The 23,923-nt window shown below is 32.6% G+C and overlaps 1 protein-coding gene and 1 non-coding gene across 6 annotated transcripts in view; one reads left to right on the top strand and one right to left on the bottom strand.

The window, feature by feature from the left end:
* Positions 1–5,364: 5,364 nt before the first annotated feature.
* Positions 5,365–9,855, top strand: LOC105765998 (uncharacterized). 4 transcript variants are annotated; one of them, XR_008196305.1, is made up of 6 exons: positions 5,365–5,450; positions 5,642–5,885; positions 6,003–6,732; positions 7,097–7,216; positions 8,224–9,298; positions 9,376–9,855. It is a non-coding gene; the product is annotated as an uncharacterized LOC105765998 (transcript). The 4 variants fall into 4 exon arrangements; XR_008196304.1 differs by lacking the exon at positions 5,365–5,450 and adding an exon at positions 5,457–5,516; XR_008196303.1 differs by lacking the exon at positions 5,365–5,450 and adding an exon at positions 5,457–5,562.
* LOC105765996 (cysteine-rich receptor-like protein kinase 2) overlaps positions 8,018–23,923 on the bottom strand; it is a 41,892-nt gene continuing 25,986 nt past the window's right edge. The window contains exons 2-8 of one of the 2 annotated variants that reach the window (XM_012585288.2): positions 10,062–10,882; positions 9,841–9,951; positions 9,519–9,658; positions 9,239–9,449; positions 8,917–9,151; positions 8,666–8,816; positions 8,018–8,563 (exon numbers count right to left, since the gene is read on the bottom strand). In XM_012585288.2, coding sequence (XP_012440742.1) covers positions 8,216–8,563; positions 8,666–8,816; positions 8,917–9,151; positions 9,239–9,449; positions 9,519–9,658; positions 9,841–9,951; positions 10,062–10,818 — 1,953 coding nt within the window. In that variant the 5' untranslated portion in view covers positions 10,819–10,882 and the 3' untranslated portion in view covers positions 8,018–8,215. Of the gene's footprint in view, positions 8,817–8,916; positions 9,152–9,238; positions 9,450–9,518; positions 9,659–9,840; positions 9,952–10,061; positions 10,883–23,923 lie in introns of both variants that reach the window. The other variant, XM_052631634.1, reaches the window with a different exon arrangement.

Here is a 23,923-nt window from a genome sequence, read left to right as displayed (position 1 = left end):
AATATATATAATAAAAAACTCATTATCGGGAATTCAATACGTTGTGTCCTAACGCATTGGATATGACACGTTGTTTTCCCTAGATGAGGTTTTTTTCTAAAAAAAATAATAAAGGCAGTATTTTGCATTTAGATTTGAGAAAGTCGTGCCCTAACTTACTGGGTTTCGATTTTCACAATAAATCTAAATACGTGAATATTTTCAAACTCAAGTTTTAAACGATCTCGGGAATTAAAAAAATCGTGTCCTAACTTACTGGTCGTGATCCCTTTTTTTTCCGAGATAGCTAAATATCTTTTAAATAATTAAAATTTGACATTCATTCGCGTATTGGGAATTCGAGACATTGTGTCCTAACTTACTCGATATGATGCTTTTTTCTCGATTAACGTGAAATATGCTTCTTTTCCCAAAAATTTTTAACATTTTAATACAAGGATCATATTTTTAAAATTCTTCAAAGTTTTCAATTCTTGACATCAAGACATTAACTAATCAACTAGGTACCAATTTTTTGGGCGTTACGAGGGTGCTAATCCTTCCTCGTACGTAACCGACTCCCGAACCCGTTTTTCTAAATTTCGTGGACCAAAATCGTTGTTTTAATAAGATCAAATTGTTTATTAAAAACAACTACTTTTCGAGGTGATCCGATCACACCTCATAAAAAAGGATCGGTGACAACTCCCATTTTAATTTTCATTTTCAAAATCCAGGTCGACCCCGTTTTATCAAAAAAAATGGTGTCAACATTAATAATTTATATGTATATGAGTAGATTTTATATATTTTTTGATTTTTTATATATATTTAATTATTTCACATATATTTTTCAGATTATTTATATATATTATTTCTTTCCATTTTTATAATTTTAATAATTGACATATATATTTTAGATTGTATATATTTTTTTCTAAATTTTTATATTTTATTTTCATTTTTTTTACAATTTTTTATAATTTATACATATTTTATCAAAGAAAAATGATATATTTTATAAAGGAATGCCGAGTGGTACTTTTTTATTGGCCACAACATGTTAAATGATGCTTTTTCATTCGCCAAATTTACCCAACGTTTTTTCAACATCTATTAAAAGAGGGCCCATGAACTTAACTTTGGCGCTTAGGCATCATCTATGAACCAAATGATAACACATCATTAAAAATGAAGTTAAAAGAATTTAGTTATAAAATTTTACGACGATGTGTTATAATTTGGTTAACATATGGTGCAAATTATATAGATAAGTACTGTTGAGGCAAGTTGTGCTGATTGAAGTTGAGTGGCTACTGCAGGCTGTCACTTAGGCAATTTAATTATTTACCTTATTTGAATTGGCAATTTAATGAAGAAAAATTTTGGACTAGTTAATGTGCTGTTACACTGAAGGTACTATGGTCCATCTATGGAAATAATCCTTGACTTTTGAAGTTTAGATTGGATTCGAGTGAATTAATTCAACCCTTGGAATGTGAAGATTCAATCAAAATTGAGTTGCTTATTTTGGAGATCATACTTTAAAATTTTTACATAATTTGGTTCGTATCCATTTATAATGTCATTAGTTGGTCTAAAGAGTTGATATCGTAAACGATTTCTTCATTTTTTTTCTTAAGGACAACATTCCAACATAAAAATATTTTATCATGATGAATTCGAATAAGTGTTTTTTATTTTAAGAAAAATCCACATCCATATTTTTAATGTTATTATTATTATATTGTTTGGCCCAAAAATACCAATTGGGTGAATTAGTATTTTAAAAATTTCTAAAAAATATTCCAAAATAAAAGAGAAAGGGAGAATAGCTGGGAGAAATTGATTTATAGTGGGTCGGCCCTAATTGCCTATCTCCACTACTTTTGGTATACCTCAAACAATGATTTTCCAATGTACTGTAAGAATTGAAACCTTTCAGGGAGAAGGTATAACCTTTACAATACTATATTTTTCTTAAGACTTAGATAGAATCTTTTCTCCTAGATTTTATGTTTAAACTAAAACCTTTCCTAGTTTATGTGGCTCAACTAAAATCCTCCTAATTACAATTGATGATATGAAAGAAAGTACAAAAAAAAAAAAAACCATCTACAAGGTATGAGTTTGCAAAAATTAAGCTCAAATCGAAATGAAGTGAGAGTGATAAAAGATATTACAATAAGCTACTAAGATATTTGTACAAGAGAAAAGAAAGAATGAAGAACTTGAAGATTTTCTCTTGACTTTGATTGTTGGATGTTCAACTCTTGAATATTGACTTGTTCTTAATGAGTAATTATATTAGGAAAGTGATTTGTAGTCATTTATAATTATTAGGGATGTTTTAGAGTCGTTCAAAGCATTAATTTGAAGCTCAAGTATGTATCGATACATTTCATAAAAAAATGGCTATAAGAAAATTGTTGTACAAGGAAAACCTATGTTCCAAAACATGATGTATAGGAACATATATACGTTTCAATACCCTTTTAAAGTCAATGGCTTATTAACTCTTTATATCCCGATAAATTAAAATATGTATCGAAATCTAGTTCTAGACTTATATAAAATTAATTTAAACTTTTTAAAACACTTTGACATTGATTTTAAAAATATTAAGATAAGTTAAAACATATTTGAAATATGTTTTTGAGTGTTTTGCAAGTCTTTGAAAACATTTTTAAAATGTTTGAATTTTCGCTATCTTTTTACTAAATAATTTAGGGAATATAATATAAATAAAATTTATTTTAAATATTGTTATATCAAAATTTTGGGACATTAAAGCAAACATATATGATTATCAAGTGATTTTTTTATTTCAAAATGTCACACTCATGAATTTAATATAAGAATTTTAACTATGATTGTTAAAAATAAAAGTAGAAGGACTAAATTCCAAATCTAAAAGTATATAAAACTTACAACATATTTAACCTTGAAATTTTTATTTAAAATTTGACAAAAACAAATAATAAACTTAATGGAAAGCATAGATTCGACCCTTTGTGTGCCTAAATCCATTGGTACTGTTTTTGGGTGTTGAAAAGAAATCAATAAATTGATAAAATAATTATTTAAAAAAACAAGCGATTAATGAAACAAATCTTTTTACTAGGATTGTCTAATATGGTTAAGCAAAAAGTAGAAATTTTTATTTATTTATAAGTTAAAAATCATAGTTACTTCTATCGAATTAAATTTTATTTTTATTTAAGTTATAATTAATTTTACTTTTATGATGTAAAATATTTTATATTTAAAACAATAAAACAATTTAAAATATCATATACACACTACACCAAAATAGGCTTTTAGCGGTGTTTGGACAAAAAACGCCACTAAAAATCAAGCATTAGCGGCGCTTTTACAAAAACGCCGCTAAAGATCGAGCATTAGCGGCGCATTTTGGAAAAAGCCGCTAAAAAAAAGCATTAGCGGCGTTTTTCAGAAAGCGCCACAAAAAACCTAAGCCCAACGATGCCGTTTTCAGCATTTTTGGGTCTATAGTGGCGTTTTTGAAAAAGCGCCGCTAATGCTCGTACCTTTAGCGGCGTTTTTGAAGAAGCGCCGCTAATAATAAAGTCTAAAACTATTTCAATTATCTCATTCTTTGATATATTCTCAAGTAATGTTTCAATTATATTTTTTTATTATAAGTTGAAAAAATTAATATTTCATTGTATTTATTATATATTGGTCAAATTTACATTTAAATGATAACAAATAATATTGTTTAATACAAAATGTTTTTATTAAAGAGAAGTCCTAACTCCTAACTATTTATTATGATTTTTCAATCACAGTTTATTTAAACTACTTTACTAGAAAAATATATTAAATTATGAGTAAAATAAAATATCATAAAACTTAAATTGTTGTTACTTGGTCTAATACCCACTAGAAATTAATACTAGGTTTTTTAGGCTGAGAAAGGGTTATAGGAAAATATTATAAATATTGAAATTCGAATAAAATTTATTAAATATTGAATTTTAGAAAATAATTAAGTGAAGTTGTGATTCAATTTATCTAGTAGAGTCGGTGGGGTTAGTTGGACGATTTGCTCCCGAAAAGAAAAAGCTATTTGTTTTTTTTTATAACAAAAAGTGTTAGCTGGGTCTCGAGTCTAGAGCCGAATGCTGCTTCAGGCAGTATAGTGGTAGTGGTGGACAAGTAGGTCTAATTTATCTGAATAGCCCAATTGCAAAAGAAATTGCAAATATCTTATATTTGCAATCATTAATCGAATTACGTTGGGTACTTCGTTAGGGTGGGTGAGTGGCGAGTGCTGAGGTCCAGGGTTGGGAAAACAAAATGAGCAGAGTAGGGTAGGGTAGGGTTTGCATTTGGATTTGGGTTGGGTTAGTGGATAATGATGAATAAATATCACCATAATGTTTATTATTTTCGGATTATAGTTTTGAGTTCAGGGTTTAGGGTTTAGGTTTAGGGCTTGGTGATTGGAGTTTAAGGTTTAGAGTTTACATTTTAGTGTTAATATGAGGTTAGTGTTTACGGCTTATAAGATAATGATCAAATTTACTGTTTTAGGGCTTGATGTTTATGGTTTACGGTTTAGCGTTAATGATTTGACTGTTACAATGCATGGTTTAGAGTTTAAGGTTTAAGTATTACCATTTTAAGGTTTATGGATTAGGTGTTACGAATGCCCAATTTTAAAAACTTTTCCAACTTCAAGCTCGTTTTACTCGAATCACCCATTTCATTGTTTAAAAACAATAAAAAAAATATAAATCTAAGCCTAACCATATTTTGGACTAGGTGGGTTGTATGGGTAGTGAACATTTCTAATTATCATTTAAAGAGTAAATAACATATTTTTTTTAAAATTTTGAAAGGTTTTATATTTTTCGTGATTTAAAATTTTAAAATGAATTTTAAAAGATTTTAAATTTTTTAAAAATTTTAAAAGATTTTAAACTTTTATTTTATAATATTTATATACTTTTAAAGAAAAGACCAAATTAATAAAAATTACAAACATTAAAGACTATAAAATTATTTTATCATTTTCTAATTGCTACATTGATAATTTTAACCGTAAAATTAGATGTTTAAATTAAAAAAAGAATTTAACTGATTTAAAATGAAATAATTTTTTGGGGCATTTTTATGAAAAATGCCGCAAAAGGTAAGTAATAGCGGCGTTTTTATAAAAAACGCCACAAAAAATAATTTTACTTTAAAATAATTTTTTGCAGAAAAAATATAAGATTTTTAGCATAGAAAAACGGCGTCGTTTTGTACAAAATGAAATAATTTTTTTGCGGCGATTTTATAAAAAATACCGTAAAAGGTAAGCAATAGCGTCGTTTTTATAAAAAACGCCGCAAAAAATATTCAAAATCCCGCTCACTCCCAACAAAAAAAATTTTGGTTACCCGCTCGTTACTCCCTCTTCTTCTCATCTCCATCGCGCGCCCTAAATACCCCAAATAAAGGTTTGTACTTAATTCTTTTTCCCTTTTAATCTCAAAATTCCATGAGTTCCTTTGCCCTAACATCTCGTAATACCGTTCAAATCCCTAAACCTTTTCTTTTTCTCTCCATGAGGTTTACAATTTAGTTTTTAAGCTTTGTGGGGTTCTGTTTGTTGTTGTTCTTTATTCCATTTTTGTGTGTGTTTTTGCAGGGAATGGAAGAAAATTACAGGAGGTTGAAGGAGATAAACAAGAAGTTGAGAAGGGAGATTTAATGGAAATTATTTCCCTTTCCCAACTATGAATTTGTTATTATTTTGTTTCATTTTATTGGTTGATTAGAATGGGGGAGATAAAGGACAACGACGCCTACGAGGAAGAGCTTCTCGACTACGAAGAAGAAGATGAAAAAGCCCTTGACTCTGCCTCCATTAAGGCTGCTGATTCTGCTAAGAAGTTAGTCATTTTAACTTATACATATTTTTAAGGAAAACAATGTTCTAATATAATCTGCTAGTTTTTGTGTAAAGCAATTTGATTTTAATTTGTTTCATTTCTTTTTATGTGGTGTAGGGGGTATGTTGGAATTCATAGTTCGGGATTCAGGGGCTTTCTGCTGAAACCAGAGCTGCTTCGATCTATTGTGGATTCTAGTTTTGAACATCCTTCCGAAGGAAAAGTTTTAAACTCATGTCTGATGTTAACATTCGTGAATTCCGTGAATTAAGTCATTTTTGTTTTTCTTGCTTTTAGTGACTTATAATGGTGGGCAGTATACAAGTTTGGTGCTTTATTATTTTGATTTACTGTTTTAGATGAAGCATTTGTTGTTACAGGATATGCTTTGTAGTAATCTTTGAAATACTTTGCCTTGAAATTATATTTTTTCAACTTAATTTATCTAGGCATGAAAGTCTTCAAAATTATCATAGCTTTTCTTTTCTGTTGATTCAAACTGTTCATTTAAACTCTTTTTTTTGTTTATATATATATATATATATATATACTGTTTTCAATAAAATTTTTAATAATTCATTCATTCTAAGTTAATTGGACTTGCCTACGGCTGAACATACAGTTTATATATGAATATGCTTCATCTGCATTGCTTGATTCACTTGATCTGGTTTGGTTGTTCTTTGATTCTGACTTGTTCAAGCTTGTATTATTCAGGTAATCACGATTCAGGTAATCACTATAATGGACAATTTTGATGACTCTGATATCGAATTGCAGTCACAGTTATAAGAGTTCTCATTCATAGTCCTAAAAGCAAAGCAAATGTTGATACTATTATTGAAAGGTATGTCTCATTTCCTTTTTTCTCTTTCCCCCCTTTATTTAGATATTAAAGAATCAGAATGAAGTTTATCTTCTCACTCTTTTACTGTACCAGCAATATGTATAATCAAATTCGTGATTCAGGTGGTCCAGAGAGCAAAATGATGGATTACTGTACTGAGTTTATTTCTTTATTTTCTTTTCTTTCTGGACTCAGTTGAACGTGCCGACCTTTTGCTTCTTTAATTTTTTTCATTTCAAGGCTTTTATTTTGTTTCATATTTTAGGCAACCAGTTTTTTATCCTTGCCCTTTGCCATTTAACATTCCAGTTATTGGCTTTTTAACCCTTAAATGGTGCTGAGTTTGTTCTGTTTCTTTGTGAAGGTGTGCTGGTGCAGGGCATTTACGAGATGATATCCTATATTATAGTAAGGAACCAGCTGAATACTTGCTTAGTGACCTGCCAAGCTCTTATGGCGAAGGTGCAACCAACAGCTCAATGGGGTATGATAGCATTAATAATAAAATCATATTTGAACTTGAAGGTGCACACTGATTATATAATTAGACTTTTGCAGGAGAATAATTGTGTTAAGTTTCAGCAGCAGATGAAGTGTAATCTGTATGCGTGGTTTATGACAAAAGCGCCGCTAAAGGCCATGGTCTATAGCGGCGTTTGTGGGAAAAGCGCCGCTAAAGTCCATGGTCTATAGCGGCGTTTGTGACAAAAGCGCCGCTAAAGGTCATGGTCTATAGTGGCGTTTGTGAGGACAGCGCCGCTAAAGGTCCTGGTCTTTAGTGGCATTTGTGGGAAAAGTGCCGCTAAAGGTCATGACCTTTAGCGGCGTTTATTTCTAAAAACGCCGCAAAAGTTAGCGACGTGTGCCGCAAATACTTTTAGTGGTGCTAAAAAGTGCTGCTAAAGGCCTAAAAAAGCGCCGCTAAAAGCCTGTTTTGGTGTAGTGACAATTTATTTTTTTCGAAAAGATTATATAAAAGTTATTGATTATTTTTATTTACTTAAATGAAAAAAACTTTCCTACCTTATCAAATAATATTAAAAATTTATAAAATAAAATTGAAAAACACATAATTAGTCAAAGGAAACTAAGTATGAAAATTGAAGGTGCAACCAGACGGAATCGAACTCAGCGCAATTGTCTAACAATCTGTTGTTCGGCTTTAATTCAGATAATATTTGAATGCTTAATTATTTTTAAAATCATATTTTATGCTCAAATTTATGTTAAACACGAATATCAAATATGGATATTTCATGAATAATAAAGATTCCAGTAATATAAATCAACAATATTTTTCATTGTAAGTTACAGAACAGTGTTGTCTCGCTTAGCCATTCTCATCTGAAATGGAATTAGCTTGCTTAGGTAATTTTAATATCATATTGCATTTATAATAATTTATTCTACCTAGTGGGATCATTTTGAAGGTTTAATTTCCCCCAATATACTCTTTCACTTGCGTCTGATCTGACTTTAAAAATCATCTAGGGTAAAAAGAACTATGGGTGATAGTGGCAATCGAATCAGTACCGGCTGCATTAATGGGATGCCATTCGTTCTCACTGCGGTCGTTGAATTCCATGGTATTTTCATCCATAAAAGGAGGAGGAGTTGGTGCAGGGAGTTCTTCATCTTTCCTTTTTAGCATCTCTAGTACCTTCCACATTGATGGTCTTAGTGATCGACTCTCTTGTGTGCAAAGTAGTCCTATATGCACTACTCTCGAAACCTCATTCTTCACACTCTTGTTGCTTCGGTTATCGTCACTTAACATTAAATTTGGGTCATAAATCTCCTCCATTGTCCCTAATTGAAAGTGTTTCCATGCCTGTTTCCACACATGAAAACACGAAAATATCAAGGAACCTTTAGTTTTTTTTCTCACAAAGTGGTGCTTTGTGTAGGAAAAAAGTTTATGTTTGAAGCTTACTATGGCAACCACGCTGTATGAGTAATCTGTGTATTGACCCTTGTTGTTTTGCGTCCCGGTAACAATCTCTAGTAAAAGAACTCCAAAACTATAAATATCCGCCTTCTCCGTTAACCGCCCATTGGCTAAGTATTCAGGAGCCATATATCCCCTGTAGATGGTCGAACAAAAGTTATTTTTTGTGCTAAATAATAAATCATTCCTAGAACAAATAGAAAGAAAAAAAAAACAATGGTGATGCTTTTGCTTACAATGTTCCAGCAATGGCAGTGCTAATGTGACTCTGATCTTCCTCAAAACTCCTCGCCAAGCCGAAGTCAGCGATTTTGGCTCGGAACTTTAAATCCAATAGAATATTGCTGGCTTTTATATCTCTATGAATGATTTTGTTCGTGGGGTTGCCATGAAGATGAACTAAACCTTCTACGGTCCCCATGATGATTTTGAATCTCTTTTCCCAGTTAAGTTCTTTACCTCTGCTGTGATCTATTTATGTTTTGAAAGGGAGAAATAACTTACAGTGACTTGGATGATGACACGTTATCAAAAGTATCCGACATGAATAAAATTTACCGAAGATGAAGTGATCGAGACTCTTGTTAGGGAGGAACTCATAAACGAGAAGACTTTCAGGTCCGCAACAACTACATCCCAACAATCTCACTAGGTTTTTATGCTCCACACTGCTTATGATGTTGACTTCATTGTAGAAATCTGCTGCTCGGTGTCGATTGTTAATGAAAAGTCTCTTGACAGCAATCTCTCTTCCATCAGACAGAGCTCCCTACAGGTGATAGATAAATGATTAACCATAAAATACCCGTTAAATGTAGAAGCAAAGCACATCAACTACCTTATAAACGGTCCCGAATCCTCCTTGCCCAAGCTTGTTTGCCTCGTCAAATGAACCGGTAGCCTTCTCGAGGGTAGAGTACTTGAAATTCAAGTTACTATCACGAAGGACTTTCACCCACTTTTCTGCATCATTTGAACCTGGAATTCAGAAATAGTTTAGCAACAAAGACGAGGCTCACCACTATTCCAGATAGCAATATTGTAATAATTCAATGGAGTTGAATAATTTAGATAACATTGGCTAACATTCCTTTATTCTTTTGAGGTGACTGCATGATCAAACTGAGCTAAACATTTGATTCAGTAAATAAGCCTTTTACCTCTTTTCTTTTGTATGTATCTGCGTTTCCTGATATAAACTCCAATAGCTACACCAACAGCTAAAACAACAAGCGAACTGACAGTAGAAATTACTATAGTTATAACGGTTCCTGCAAATTCATGAATACATATCAAGTTAGCTTATGAATTTTGTCACATATAGTTCCAGCAAAATAACTCAAACCTATCAGACTTCTGATTCGATTATATATTCTTTTACCTTCTGAAATTCCATCTGCAAGTTCTTTATTGAGGAAATCTATGTTCGAGTATCTCATGAAGCAACCAGTATAGAGTGCCCGTCCCTCAGACCATGGCAAGCACCTTAACATCTCCGCCGATGCATTCTCGAAACATGCTTTACAAGAACTTCGGTTCAACGTCCGCCAGCAATCGACCAGAACATTGACTGTCTCATTTGTTCCCGAAACCGGAACCTGTGCTTTACCATAGCCTTTGTTTTTCAGTGCAGTAGCCACCGCATGTGACACTGCTTCTTTTACCGATGTCTGGAAACTCAATCCCTTGCGGCTTGCATTCCCACAGACTACCATGTCGTTAGGTCCCAGGTACTCATCATAGTAGCTATAATTCCCGGATCTCATAAAGCACCCATCAAGGAAAACTCGGGCACCATTGAACGGAAAGCATTGAGGAAGAATCGAACGACCCGCAGCATAGCACAATGTACAGTCGACCAATGATAGATCCCCATAACATTGAGCTAGGCCATGGGTAGTGTCAAACCCTGAACCAGAAACTGCTATTCCAAAACCTGATTCACGCATCTGTTCACTGAGTTTCTGCATCACAGCAATGAAACTTGAAACCAACGAAGTTTTGTTATACTCCACTACGTTGGTACATGTCATATTCACTATTTCGGCTCTCGATAATCCTCCAACTCTTTTATGTAATGAGAGAGATTCCATCACAAGAAGAACCACAAAAATGTGTTGAATTATTTTATTATCCATTTTCTTCAACTTCTATTAAGGCTCAAGAAATTGGTGCCATCAATTGTGAATTTTTTCAATGAACCTGGAAAACATCCGTATTTATGCCACACATAAATAGAGGAGAGAAACAAAAATCTTATGTTAATTGGACTTGAATATAAGTATTAGATATCAATCTGTAATTAAATAAGCCCAATGTTATTTCGAGTGCCATTTCGATTATTTTCTCTTTACATGTTGTGGTCATCAAAAACTTGGTTCTCATTTTGTATAATATATAATTTATAAGGGTTAAAGTTGCTTCCAACAGCCTAAAACATATTCCCAAGTCTCGAGACATACATTGCATTGATAATTTTTAAGCCTAAAATTTGCTTCCAACAATTAGGATTCATCCCCAATAACTATAAAATCTACAAACTTGTTCCTTAATATAAATACATTTCAAGAACACTTCAAGACTCAAGAAAGAGATATCCAAGCATCAAGATCAAGAGAAAAGTCTTCAAATCTTTATTCTTTCATTTCTCTTGTGAATATTCTCTAGGAGTTTATTGTTAGATCTTTTATCACTCTCATTTCATTTCTATGGGAGCTTAATTTTTGTAAACACATGCTTTGTAGAGGTCACTTTGTTTACTCTCTTTCACATCACCAATTGTTCTATTTTGGCCATAAAAATTAGGGGAAAAGGTTCTATCTAAGCCTTGTGAAAAAAATAGAGATTGTAAAGGTTATACATTTTCCTTGAAAGGTAACAGTTCAAGTATAGTGAATTGGAAAATCTTTAATTGAGATATATCAAGGTAGTGAGTGGAGGCAGGCAATTGAGGTCGAACCACTATAAATCAAATTGTTTAAGCTTTTTATTCTTTTCCTTATCATTCAGAAAAGTATACAAAAAATTTTAAAATACCAATTTACACCCTTAGTATTTTTGGGCCTAACAAAATGACTATGCTATTGGTGTAGCACTTACTACACCATATGTTCAAAATTACTTTAAGAGGACATTCGGTGTAAGAAATGTAAGATTACCTCTTATAATGCCTCAAAAATTTTAGTGTTGAAATACATGATGTTTCGGAATTTAAACAAAGAGGTTTCCAATAATTAATATCGTATTATTCCATGAAAGTGAACTTTCACCGAGACTTATTATTAAATTGGTTGGAGGTAAAAAATTTTTGAAAGAAAAGTCAAATTGTCTAGTAACAAATCTAAGGTTTAGATTTTATTAAGGAAAGAAGATTGAGGGGTTTATGTGGGAATTATACCTAAGGGCTATTTTAGTTATATTTTTTCGAAGGAAAATAGAAGTGAAAGTTTGTTTTCATGTTCTCTTTCACGCCGAACCAAGAAAAGAACAAGGGAAGAAAATTTTTCTCAACATTTCTTCAATCTTTGAGCCAAAATCTATCAATTAAAGAAGATAAAGGAGAATATTCATGTTTTGTCGACGATTACAAGAGAACTTTTACATGGTTGAGTGAAATCTTTGTCATTTTCTTCCTATTCCCGGGAAGAAAATGATTTTTGGTGTTTCTTGATGAATTTTGGAGAGGAATTAGGTGTTTAATGAGAATTAAATCAGAATTAAATCTTTAAAAATAAATTTTAGTGAAGATTAGGTTGAGTCTTGATGGGGTTTTGGAAAGCGAGAGGTTTCATTGTATCCAATTTAATTGATTACATTTTTCGATATAATCTTATTAATTTGATATGAAGAAACGGCAAAAGTTGTGGAGTGATTGTTTCTAGGCATTGAACCTTTGGAATAACGGCTTGTATTTTTCGCTAATTTACGTGCTTAAAGGAGTGAAACGAATAAGCTAATAGTTGATTTACGATTTGATTATAGGTTGATAATAAAATTTTTAATATGTTGATTGGAATAAAAGTTGTTTAAATGATAATGACTAAAAGGATTTATTTATTAAATTATAATCCTTGAAAACTTTGTTTGGAAAGTTAGTTGGATACTCGAGTTTAGAATTTAGTATTTGCACTACACCAAAACAGGATTTTAGCGGCGTTTTTAGCGGCGTTTGAATAACAAATGCCGCTCCAGATCAATCATTAGCAGCGCTTAACGTAAAACGCCGCTGAAGAAAAAGCATTAGCGGCGATTTATATAAAGCGCCGCAAAACCTCGGCACAACGACGTCGTTTTCCGGGCATTCGGGGATGTAGCGGCGTTTTTGATAAATCGCCGCAAAAAAACCTAAGACCAACGACGCCGTTTTCTGAACATTCGGTAACCTAGCGGCGTTTTTGAGGTAGCGCCGCTAATGTTCAGTACTTTAGCGGCGTTTCTACTAAAGCGCCGCAAATAAATATAAGCCGAACGACATCGTTCTCTGAGTATTCGGGGTTTTAGCAGCGTTTTGTGTAAGCGCCGCCAATAACATAAGCCCAACGCGGTCGTTTTCCTTAGTATTTGGGTGATTTAGCGGCGTTTATTGATAAGCGCCGCAGAATAATTATTTTTCTATTTGTTATTTAATTGATTTATTTATATTAATTATAATTAGAAGTTTTCATTTAAGTTACCATTAAGCTGTTAAAATCGATGCCGGCCATATTGCTTTCTCAAAACCCTGAACTCTAAAAACATAATCTTTAAAACCCTAAACCCCTAAAAAATTCATGTGGATATTGATGTACATGTATATACACATATAGATATATATATATATATTAATGTAAAAGGTCATATATGTTTATAAAGAATTATGGAAGCAGTAATTAATATTGATTAAAAATTTTTGGGGTTTAGGGTTTAAGAGGGTTTAAGGGCTATAGTTTAAGGGGTTTAGGGTTTAAGGTTTAATGTTTAGTACTATATTAATATATTGTAGGTTAAGGTTTAGGCCGGCATGTTATATTGGGTTTGGGATATTTAGTGTTTTAAAGTTTATTGTTTGGAGTTTAGTTTTTATAGTCAGAGTCTTAGAGTGTAATTATGGTTTTAGGGTTAGGTTATTGGTATTAGGGTTTAAGTAGGGTTAAGGATTTTGATAAAAAATATAAAGAAAAGTTATTTTTAAGGTTTAAACAAGCAATATCGATTCTTTTTAATTACTTTTAATTGTAACTTATAATATATATTTATGGTTTAAATTAAGTTTAGGGTGTTATAGGGTATATTACAGTTTAGGGTTTAGTGTTGCCCCGTCAATGGTTAATGTTTTTTATTTAGATTTCGGGTTTACGGTTTAGGGTTTAGTTTTTTATAGTTAATGTCTTACTGTTTATGGTTCTAAGGGTTTAAGGTTAATAAAAAAGGATAGAAATTAAATTTATTTTAGTGTTTATGCATTAGTGGCGTTTTAGTAAAAAATGCCACAAATATGGATTAGTATGAAAAATGATGCCGTTTTACTCCGTTTTCATGGTGGCGTTTATATAAAAACGCCGCAACTTTGTTTCAGAAATGGCAAAACGTTGCGTTTTGATCAGTGTCCTCAGTGGCGTTTTCAACCGCACGCCGCAAAATGTTAGAAATTAGTGGCGTTTTCTAAAACGCGCCGCAAAATTTGTGCCTGATACTGCAAAACGTTACGTTTTATATGTTTTATTTTAGTGGCGTTTGTTTGGAAACGCCACAAGTTTGCGTTAAATGTTGGGGAAACGACATCGTTTTATCTTATATTTAGTGGCGCTTTACATTAAACGCCGCAAAATTGTATTTATGTTTATCGAAATGTTGTCGTTTTATCAATGGTATTAGTGGCGTTTGTTTGGAAACGCCACAAGCTTGAGTTAAATTTTGGGGAAACGACATCGTTTGATCTTATATTTAGTGGCGCTTTACATGAAACGCCGCAAAATTGTATTTATGTTTACCGAAGTGTTGTCGTTTTGTCAATGGTATTAGTGGCGTTTGTTTGGAAACGCCACAAGATTGAGTTAAATGTTGGGGAAACGACATCGTTTGATCTTATATTTAGTGGCGCTTTACTTAAAACGCCGCAACATTATTCTAACATTTATAAAAACGCTGCCGTTTTTTAAATGTTATTAGTGGCGATTTTTTTTAACGCCACGAGTTTGAGGTAAGTATTGATGAAGTGACTGCATTTTGATTTATATTTAGTGGCGCTTTATTTAAAACGCCGCAAAAATGTTTTAACATTTATCGATACGAGGCCGTTTCGCTGTATTATTAGTGGCGTTTATTCAAAAACGCCACAGGTGTGCGCTATTTGTTGATGAAACAACTGCGTTTCGACTTATAGTTAGTGGCGCTTAATATAAACGCCGCAAATGGTTAATTTTTTAGATGAAAACGGCGTCGTTTTTTTCCATCATTCTGACCAAAATTGGAACCCGATCGTTTTTTTTCATCTGTTATCCCAAAATTCTTTCTCCCCCAGATTTCCCCCAAAATTCTTTCTCCCCCCAAATCCCTAAAATCTCCCCTAATCCCTAACAGCTCCCCAAACTCGACCACCTGCTACTCTGCCGTCTCCTATGCTGCATCACATTCTCCGTCCGTCTTCGGTGCTGCAACCATCGGTAAGTTCGTCCTTTTAAGCAACTAACTGTTTTTATTTTTATTTTTCCCTTTCCTCTAGTCCCGCTTCCAGTGAAGGCTAAAGCGGCTCCTTTCTTTCAGCTACCGACGATTTGAAGCTTCAACTTTCCCAGAAGCTTTTCGGACTCCATCTTCAGTTTTGGCCGATACACTTTCCAAGGTATAAAGCTACTGTTTTGAATCCACTTATTTGGTCCGGTGACTGTCAGTGATTTAATACTTGTTTGGTTGAGTTGAAGCCAATCCATTGTTTATCTGAGACATGAAAATGGTGATTGCCAATCCATTGTTTGGTTCAGTTCTCGTCCCGCATGTTAAATTGCAAAATAAATTTTTAATATCTTTTTAATATTTTTTAATTTAACGTTGAGGAAATAGTTTTTAAACATTCTTTTATAGTACTATATAATGTATTTCAAGTAATAACAATAATAACAAGTTTATTTAAATATTAAATTTTATTAATAAATATCAATATCTAATCCAATAACCATTACGCTCAATTTCAATTTATCATCTACCTAAATATTATAATACAAATTTAGATATGTTTACGTAATAATTTTTTAAATTTGTAGATGGTAAAATATGAAAATGTAAGAATGTTTGCAATAATAAGTTTTAGTTATAAAGCAATATCTCTACCAATAGGAATGGTAAAATATGAAAATGTAAGAATGCTGTAGATATCGGTAAAATATGAAAATGTAAGAATGCTGCAGTGGATGGAACCCAATATTTTCTAAGTATTTGAATTTTTTTAAAATTGGTAAAGTTTTAAGCTGCCATTTAATGTTTCCAAGTAATATTTGGTTGTGATATCGATAAACTTTTACATATTTGATAGCTAAAATGAAAAAATATTTGCTGCTAACTGATCATGGTTCATCTATTGTAGGCAAAATTAATATTTGGTGCAACTTAATACATATCTGACCATTGACATCTGGTTTGCTGCCTGTGTTTTGGCTGAACTATTGTTTGGGCAGGTACATGTTAAAATTTGACAGTTTTTCCCTTATTTATATGCATTCTCCCAAATCAGTTAACAAAATAAATAATTCTCACTGCAGTCTCTATTTGCTGGTGAGAGTGAAGTAGACAAAGTTGAGTGAAATATTAAGGTATGTTTTAGTTCATAACTTAAATCAGTAATAGTTTTATCATGATGTTTAGGGAAAAATGTTTGTTTTGGCTGAACTATTGTTTTGTATATATGTATTTGGTTTTGGATGTTTTCCTTTAGCTTATGTTTCATTTTACTCATTTTACTTATTTTACTTTTGCCATGTACTTTTTCGACTTATGTTTTCTGTTATCATCCATCAACGATTGCTATATATGTTGAGCAATTAAGGAACAATTTAATAAATTGTCTTTGGGAATTGGATTAAATTTGTTTATTTTAAAATTATTGAAATTTCTTAACTATCGTTACATTAAAAACAAATTAATCCACTTTCTTTTCACATTTAAGTTTCATTGATATCAAATATGCTTATTTGTTGTATCTGATTATTCCATATCGCAACTAAATTATTTGAAAATGAAGGTTATTTATGTCTAAATAATATAAACATTTGGTTAAAAGCTTGTATATAGTTTGCAAATATTTATATGTTTTCCTCCAAAATTTTGGTTTTTCCTTTAGTTGCTATTTTAATCACGGAAATTTACTTTGTTTTGTTTTCTTTTATTTAATTTGAATCATGGAAAAATTTTCAAACTTTCAATTTTTTTTAAGTTTAATTTTAGATAACTTACAAAATTTAGTTAAAACTAACATAACATATATAAGTTACTTCAAAGTTATTTTTATTTGTTTTGAAGTTAAAATTCACATAACATACATAAATTAAAGTTAAAATTCAAATTTATTATATTTTTAATATATTTTTACAATTTCATTTAACTTATTACTAATATATATATATATATTAAATTTATTACTCAAATATGTTACTTAAATACATTACTTACATAACTTACATAAGTAAGTTTACTTATATGTAAAATTTAAGTATGTTACTTAAATACATTACTTACTAAAAATTAAGTAAGTTTACTTATATGTAAAATTTAAGTAAGTTTACTTATATGTAAAATTTAAGTATGTTACTTAAAATTATTACTTACTAAATTTTAAGTAAGTTTACTTATATGTAAAATTTAAGTAAGTTTACTTATATGTAAAATTTAAGTATGTTACTTAAAATTATTACTTACTAAATTTTAAGTAAGTTTACTTATATGTAAAATTTAAGTAAGTTTACTTATATGTAAAATTTAAGTATGTTACTTAAAATTATTACTTACTAAAATTTAAGCAAGTTTACATATATGTAAACTTACATAATACATTACTTTTATGATGAAGATAATACATAACTTATAAAAATTTTTAATATAAACTTACATAATACATATAAATTTTTTTATATAAACTTACATAACTTACATAACTTACATAATACATAACCTTCCTAACTTACATTATTGTTTAATACATAACTTAGTACATAACTTACATAACTCATTTATAGTTATAACTGGCGTTTTGACTAACCCATGCAAATTTACGTCAACGTCAGACTTCAAGAATTAAGAAATGGACTGGTCTTGGATGAATTTGTCAAGGGTTAGCAACGGTTATCGAAATGGGGTGCAGAGTTTTCTAAATTTTGCATTTCAATATGCAAGCCAAGAGAACATGATTCTTTGCCCATGTAAGAAGTGTGGCAACATAAACTGGCATTATCGTGAGGTTGTATACGAGCATCTAATTGTTGATGGGTTTGTTAAGGGTTATAAGCAATGGCTTTTTCATGGAGAATGCCCTAGAAGTACTTCCTCTTCAACGATGGAGGTATCTTATCCTGGTACTGCTTACCATCAGTCTGATAGAGGAGATGACATGGAAGGTATGTTGCGGGATGCATTTAATATGCACAATCATGGTGTGCAATCGTTCCCAGGGGATTTTATGGTATCTGATGATTGTAATATTGGTGGAACTGCTTCTACCGAACCGGGAAGTAGTGTACCTCATGAAGAGCCAAATGGAGAAGCGGCAAAGTTCTACGCTCTACTTAATGACATGAACGAAGAACTGTATGAGGGATCAAAATTTTCAAAAATGGCCTTCTGTGTTCGTCTTTTTCAGTTAAAATGTTTGGGAGGGTGGACCGGAAACTCGTTGACAATGCTATTAGAGTTTTTGAGAGAGATGTTCCCGTTTGCAAAAATCCCTCAGTCATGCAAGGATATGAAGAAAATGATAAAAGATTTAGGCATTAGGTACAACAAAATCCATAGTTGCCCAAATGGCTGCATGTTGTATTGGGGCGATCGGAAAAACCAACAGTGCTGTCATGTATGCGGCCAATCCCGTTGGATAAATAGAAACACAGAAGACGGGAACGACGATGAAAATGATGCACAGTCGAGGAAGAAGCCAGTTAAGATTTTGCGGTATTTTCCGTTGATACCAAGGCTTCAAAGGCTTTTCATGTCATCGAAGACAGCAGAGTCAATGACGTGGCACCATGATGGACGAACCGATGATGGATTACTAAGGCATCCGGCAGATTCTTTAGCTTGGAAAGCATTTGACAATAAATTTCCAAACTTTGCAAGCGATCCTAGGAGTGTGAGGCTTGGGCTAGCATCTGATGGATTTAATCCTTTCAAGATCATGAGCACCGCCTACGATGATTTGGCGATGAGTGCTTGTTCCTTACAATCGCCTCCGTGGATTTGCATGAAGCAATCTTCCTTATCTTATCTATGATTATCCACGAGAGAAATGGCCCGGAATGATATCGACATTTATTTACTGACCACTTATTGAAGAGTTAAAACAATTATGGGTGGTGTCGAGACATACGATGTCTTGAGAAAGGAGAACTTTAATTTACGTGCGGCGTTGATGTGGACCATAAATGACTTTCCGCTTATGCCAATTTATCCGGTTGGAGTACTAAGGGTCGTTATCGTGTCCTTGTTGTCTTTGCACAAACATGCTCGCAATGGTTGTACAATGGGAAGAAGTTACATTACATGGGGCATCGTCGGTGGTTACCGAAAAATCATAGATTTAGATTTGAGTTACAGATTTGACAAGACTTTGAAGAGTTCGAGAAGCTCCTTTCCGGACGGTGGCTCACGAAATCTTGTTCATGTTGGAAGATATGAATTTCATTTATGGGAAGATGAACCAACCGCCAAACACGCAGAGAAACAGAAGATCAAATGATGAAGCCGATGAAAGCTCCGACGAAGAGGACGATCCTAATGAGGCGGACTTGTGGAAAAAAAGAATTATATTTTTTGAGTTGCCTTATTGGGAGCATCACCTTCTACGACACAATCTTGATGTTATGCAAATTGAGAAAAATGTCTGTGAGAACATTGTGAGTACAATTTTGAACGTCGATGGAAAATCAAAAGACAATCTTCAGAGTCGACTTGATTTAGTCCAAATGGGAATTCGGCCTGATCTTCATCCCAATCCACTTCCGAATGGGAAATATCGGTTGCCGCCTTTTATTTTCTCAATGTCCAAGACGGAGAAAGAACTGTTTTGCATGGTGTTGAAGGATATAAAGGTTCCGGATGCGTATGCATCAAATATATCTCGATGTGTTAGTGTTAAAGATCGAAGATTATATTCGCTAAAATCACATGACTATCACATCTTGATGCAAGATTTAATGCTAGTTGCTCTACGATGTTGTATGTCCAAGAAGGTGACGTCTTGTATCATTGAACTATCCAACATAATGAAAGCCATTTGTGGCAAAGTTTTGGATGTTCAAGAACTTCAGAAGGTACAGGATCGAGCCGCTTTGACTTTATGCAACATGGAGAAAATCTTCCCACCTTCCTTCTTCACCATTATGGTTCACTTGATAATTCATCTCCCGTACGAAGCAATTCTTGGCGGACCCATTTCCTATCGATGGATGTATCCCATAGAAAGGTCTTAAAGAATTATTTTAAAAATTTTCCTTCATTCACCTCAATGCCTTTAGTTACAACTTTTGATAATGTTGTATATTGTGTTTAGGTTCCTATCCAAATTAAAGTCTTATTGCCGCAACAAGCGATATCCAGAAGGATCGATTGCTGAAGGCTACTTGGCAGAGGAATGTATGACCTTCTGCTCGAGATATTTGGAAGATGTCGAAACAAGGTTGAACAGACCAAATAGGAATGCTGGACTCACGGACTATGACTTAGCCGATACTTATTTGTTCCAAAGTTTTGGACAACCAATCGGCAAAGTTGAAATTGCAGAATTAGATAATTTATCTTGGGTACAAGCACATCGATATGTTCTGTTTCACCATGAATCATTGGAACCTTTACGGAAGTAAGTTCTACAAATTTTAGAAATATTTATCAAACTAAAAATTGTTTATCTTCTAACAAAGATCACATTTTTTTAACATAGTGAGTACAAACAAATATTGAGATCTCGTGCGGCGCCCAGAAGAACACAACATCGAGATATCAATAAGTTGTTCTGAGAATCTTTATGAATGGTTAAGCCAAGCGGTATGTGGTTGGAGCTTTAAACACAAATTATAATGCTTTCTCATAACATTTTAATTATTTAGTTTACTTTCCATTCAATAGGTTTGGAATGGGAAGAGCGTAAACGACGAAGTTAAATGGCTCTCCCAAGGTCCAAATCGAGTGGTTAAAAGATATAGTGCGTTCCTCATCAACGGATTCAGATTTCATACAAAATATCGCGAGAGGTTGAGGAGAACGCAAAATTATGGAATAGTTGTTAATTACGCAATTACAAGTTATGCTAGCGCTAGGGACAATAATCTGTCGAGGAAATGTGGAATATTTGGACGACTTCTCGACATAATTGAGTTGGATTACTACGGCAAATGGAAAGTTGTCTTATTTCGAGTGATTGGGCGATGTTAATACATTTCGTGGAATCAAGCAAGATCAATTTGGTTTTACAATGGTGAACTTTGACCGATTGATTCACAGGACAACAAGCGATAGATGAGTAGTATGTATTCTCAAGTCAAGTCAAACAAGTTTTTACTCAAAAGATCCAACTAATGAGGGTTGGTACATTGTACTCGTAACATCCCTAGAGACTTGTTTGACATGGGCGGTGGAAGTAGAGATAACATCGACGACGGATCGAAACTTTGCCATTTCGAACAAAACTTAAATGATAATATCCCTAGTACTAGTGCACAATTTCAATGGGTTCGTCGGGATACGGATGAAGATATACTGAATAATGATGTAGTAAGATTTTACGATTGTTTAATTATATGTAACTTACATTAGTATTAAATCTTGGTCTTATTATATAACTCAACTATTTTATATGTCTTTGTTATTGTTGTAATTAGTTATTAAGTTTAATTACATTTTATGTGTATTGAGATAAAATGCCTAGAAGAAAAATTATAAGGAAAGCATTGTTCAAAATGATCCAAAATCGATGAAACAAATAATCTTGAACAATGATGACAATTGGATCTTGAATGTTCGATTACACGAGGATCCTACGGAAGTTCAAAGTAACTTAATTAATTCCATGCGTGTTGACTTATAATTGATTTATTTTTCAAATTCTTATATTATAATATACCATTTGTAGCTGAAAATGGTGGGACGCGTAGAGGTCGAGGACGTACGATACTTAGAGAGTTATACGAGTTAGATCCAGTCGAGCGTGTCAAGGTATGCAGAAATAGTTTTGGTCAGCCTGTTGGATCAGAAGCTCGACTTTTAGCAGGATACATGGGCATTTTAGCACGAAATCCGAATATGTTGCCTATCAACTACGAGTCATGGCGTCAAATGCCCGATAGCAACAAAAACCAAGCCCTCGATAATATTAAGGTAACAAAATGTTAATGTCATAAACAATTATGAGAAATAGTTTCATTTATATTTAGTTTATTAACTTGTGTTTTTTGTAGGCGAGGTTTGCTTTAGAAGTCTCCGATGCTTATGTAAAGAAGGCATTGGGAAAAAGATGGAGAGACAATAAAAGTACTTTGAAGAAAAATTATTATAAGACAAAAACCACCCTCGATGAGAAATTGCAAAATGTCCCGCTGGGTATGTTGAGGTACCAATGGGAAGATGCAGTTAGATTTTGGCATTCTCAGAAAGGCGAGGTACGACGTACTTCCAAACTATTGTAATTATTTTGGTTTATAGTATTTACTATTTACGTACTAAAAATTTTATAACGTAGGATATTGAGCGAGTTGGAAAAAAGTGGCGATAACAAAAATTCACTCACACAGTAAGGTCGAGAAGTTTTGCATGTGTAATGAGGCGGAGGTATTTTACTTTTTAATATTCTCAAATATGTATAACTTTCTATTAAATAATATTTTTACTACTATATTATAGGAGCGGTCGTCCGGTCAAAAGTTGGACGCCTACAACTTTTTGAAATTACACATAAGAAGAAAGATGGATCTGCTATGACTCCTGAAGCTGGTGAAATTATGGTACGTTTACTTAATACGATTTCACTTGTTTTAGTTATTTATAGTGTTTTTATCTAATGGTTTAATTCATTGCATGTAATGCGACTATTGTTATATTGCATTTGTTTTTTACTATATATTGCGTTCCTAACTATGTGATTTATTTATTAGGAAAAACTAAAGGAAAAAAATCGAGTCTGAAGCGATTGCTTCTAGTGATAGTTCTGTTCATCTTGAAGACATTGATAACCGGATTATTCTTGAAGTTTTGGGTCTGAAAAGTATGGTGGGTTCGATTTCAAGGATTTTTATCATTAACCCAATATTTTGGATCCACTCACACCAATACATGGCTTGAGTCAATCTCAAAGTGAAGTTCGAGGTTAAAAGACCGGATGGCTCGGATGCAAGCGACCACATTTGAGGTTCAAAGGAAATATGAAGAACTTCAAAGAAGAACTTAAAGCAGAGGCGGCGTGAGAGAAGCGAGGCTACAATGAGAGAAGTAGATGCTGCAATGAGAGAAGCAATGAGAGAAGCAGAGGCATGCGAGAGAAGCAGAGGTTCAAAAGAAATATGAAGAACTACAGCTACAACTTCAAAAGATGCGGCATCGAGAGAAGCGAAAGAGAGCAAAAAGTCTGACGAACTTCAACAAAGACTTGATTATGATGAAGATGTTTCATGATCATAACTTCCGCCATCATAGTGTATGTTGCATAAATACTTTTAACGCTTTTGTAAAGAAAAGTATGAATTCACTTTTATTTATCAATTAATATTATTTTAGTCATTTAATTTGAAATATTATATAAATTTATTGTTTTTGGTTAGTTTAGATTTGGTTGCTTTTGATTTGCTATTGCAGGAGGGCTGAAAAAAATAAAAAAAATTAATTTTAAAAAAATCCCAAAATTAGTGGCGTTTTTTAAAAAAGCGCCGCTAAAAGTCATATCAAAACAGTGGCGTTTGTGAAATAAGCGCCGCTAAAGAACACCACTTTTAGCGGCGTTTTTGAAGAAGTGCCGCTATAGAACATTACTTTTAGAGGCGTTTTCTTCCAAAGCGCCACAAAAGAACATGAGTTTTAGTG

Source organism: Gossypium raimondii, chromosome 5 (genome assembly GCF_025698545.1).
Source record: "Gossypium raimondii isolate GPD5lz chromosome 5, ASM2569854v1, whole genome shotgun sequence".
Classification (NCBI taxonomy): Eukaryota; Viridiplantae; Streptophyta; class Magnoliopsida; order Malvales; family Malvaceae; genus Gossypium; species Gossypium raimondii.
The sequence above is the reverse complement of the archived record's forward strand: the minus strand, read 5'-3'. Positions and strand labels throughout refer to the sequence as shown.